The sequence below is a fragment of the Watersipora subatra genome, chromosome 4 (assembly GCF_963576615.1).
Source record: "Watersipora subatra chromosome 4, tzWatSuba1.1, whole genome shotgun sequence".
NCBI classification, from domain to species: Eukaryota; Metazoa; Bryozoa; class Gymnolaemata; order Cheilostomatida; family Watersiporidae; genus Watersipora; species Watersipora subatra.
This window is the reverse complement of record NC_088711.1, coordinates 60,084,972-60,086,423: the sequence shown is the minus strand read 5'-3', so window position 1 is coordinate 60,086,423 and position 1,452 is coordinate 60,084,972. Positions and strand designations below refer to the sequence as shown.

The 1,452-nt window shown below is 40.4% G+C and overlaps 1 protein-coding gene across 1 annotated transcript; it reads right to left on the bottom strand.

Annotated features, from left to right (window-relative positions):
- Positions 1-116: 116 nt before the first annotated feature.
- LOC137395016 (histone H1E-like) lies at positions 117-1,061 on the bottom strand. Its single transcript, XM_068081800.1, has one exon. It carries the CDS (start codon positions 1,036-1,038, stop codon positions 445-447), a length of 594 nt encoding a protein of 197 aa, XP_067937901.1. The 5' UTR covers positions 1,039-1,061; the 3' UTR covers positions 117-444.
- Between the last annotated feature and the right edge of the window lie 391 nt (positions 1,062-1,452).

The following is a 1,452-nucleotide window of genomic DNA, read 5'->3' as shown; positions in this document are numbered from 1 at the left end:
TGCCAGTATCTTGTGATTTAGCATAGCTGTATACCTGAAACAACCATGTTCAATTAGAACCAATCATCGATTTACAACGGTTTGTAAGAAGTAGTTGGCGACTCGCAATTATGTTGGACAAGCTATATGAAGGATTAGTGACAAGATTTTTACACTACGTGTCTAGCACCAAATAAGCATTCGCTCAGATAATGGTTCAAGATCATTAATAAGCAGACCATTAGTCGGGTAGATAAAAGCATGAGCTGCTTCAAAAGTAGTACACACTTCCAAATACTATTATATCTACAAGTTAGGTTGCATGGTAAAGTGGTACGACAATAACTACGGTTTAGAAGAAGTCCACATCTAGATGAAAAATAATGACCGTGAACAACTCTTGATAGAATGGGTGGCCCTGAAAAGGGCCGAGGTGGGATAAATGCAAGGTGTAAAACCAAGCACTTATGCCTTGGCCTTCTTGGCAGCAGGCTTCTTTGCTGCTTTCTTAGGCGACTTCTTAGCTGGCTTCTTGGCTGCAGGCTTTTTTGCTGCAGGCTTCTTGGCTGCTGCGGGTTTCTTGGCTGCTGCGGGTTTTTTAGCTGCTGGCTTTTTTGCTGCTTTCTTGGCTGCTGGCTTCTTAGCCTTAGCAGGAGACTTCTTTGCTGCAGCCTTTTTGACAGCAGGCTTCTTGGCAGCTGGCTTTTTAGCTGGTTTCTTGGGAGACTTGGCAGCCTTCTTTGGCTTTTCAGCTTTGGCTGATGCACTCAGCTTGAAAGAGCCGCTAGCACCAGTGCCTTTGACCTGAACAAGCTTTCCAGACTGAACGGCAGATCGCAAGAACTTCTTGATGAATGGTGCCAGCTTAGCGACATCTACCTTGTAGTTGGCACTCATGTATTTTTTGATGGCTGGCAGAGAAGAACCCTTGCGGTCTTTCAGAGCTTTGATGGCAGCAACTACCATCTCAGCTACTGGTGGATGAGCAGCAGGAGTTTTTGGCTTCGATGGCTTCTTAGCCTTCTTTACTGGTGAAGGAGCAGCTGGTGCGTCAGACATCTTGATATAGTTGTAGTGAGAAGATTTTCTTCTAACAGCTGAGGAGTTATTTTTGCGAATGATTACGATTGAAAAGTGCCGCTATATTTATATAATGAAAGCGGACGTCTTGGAGACGAAATATAAAAACTTCGAATTGTGCCCATGCATAGGAGCCGATCGCTATATTTTGTGTGCATGGCTTTTACATAATAGCATTATTCTGCACATTGGTGTATTGGTTATTTTAAATTTAAATTTTTGTGTTTACAAAACATATTTTTCTATCTATAAACAAATTTTTGTAATTTTAATAAGATCATTTTCATTAGTTTTACAGCGATTGAAGAGAAGATTTTGTTATTGATAATTTTGTATTTACTCTTTCCACATTAATTTTAGTTATATTTCTGGTTTTTTTTTTAGTTTTTGTTG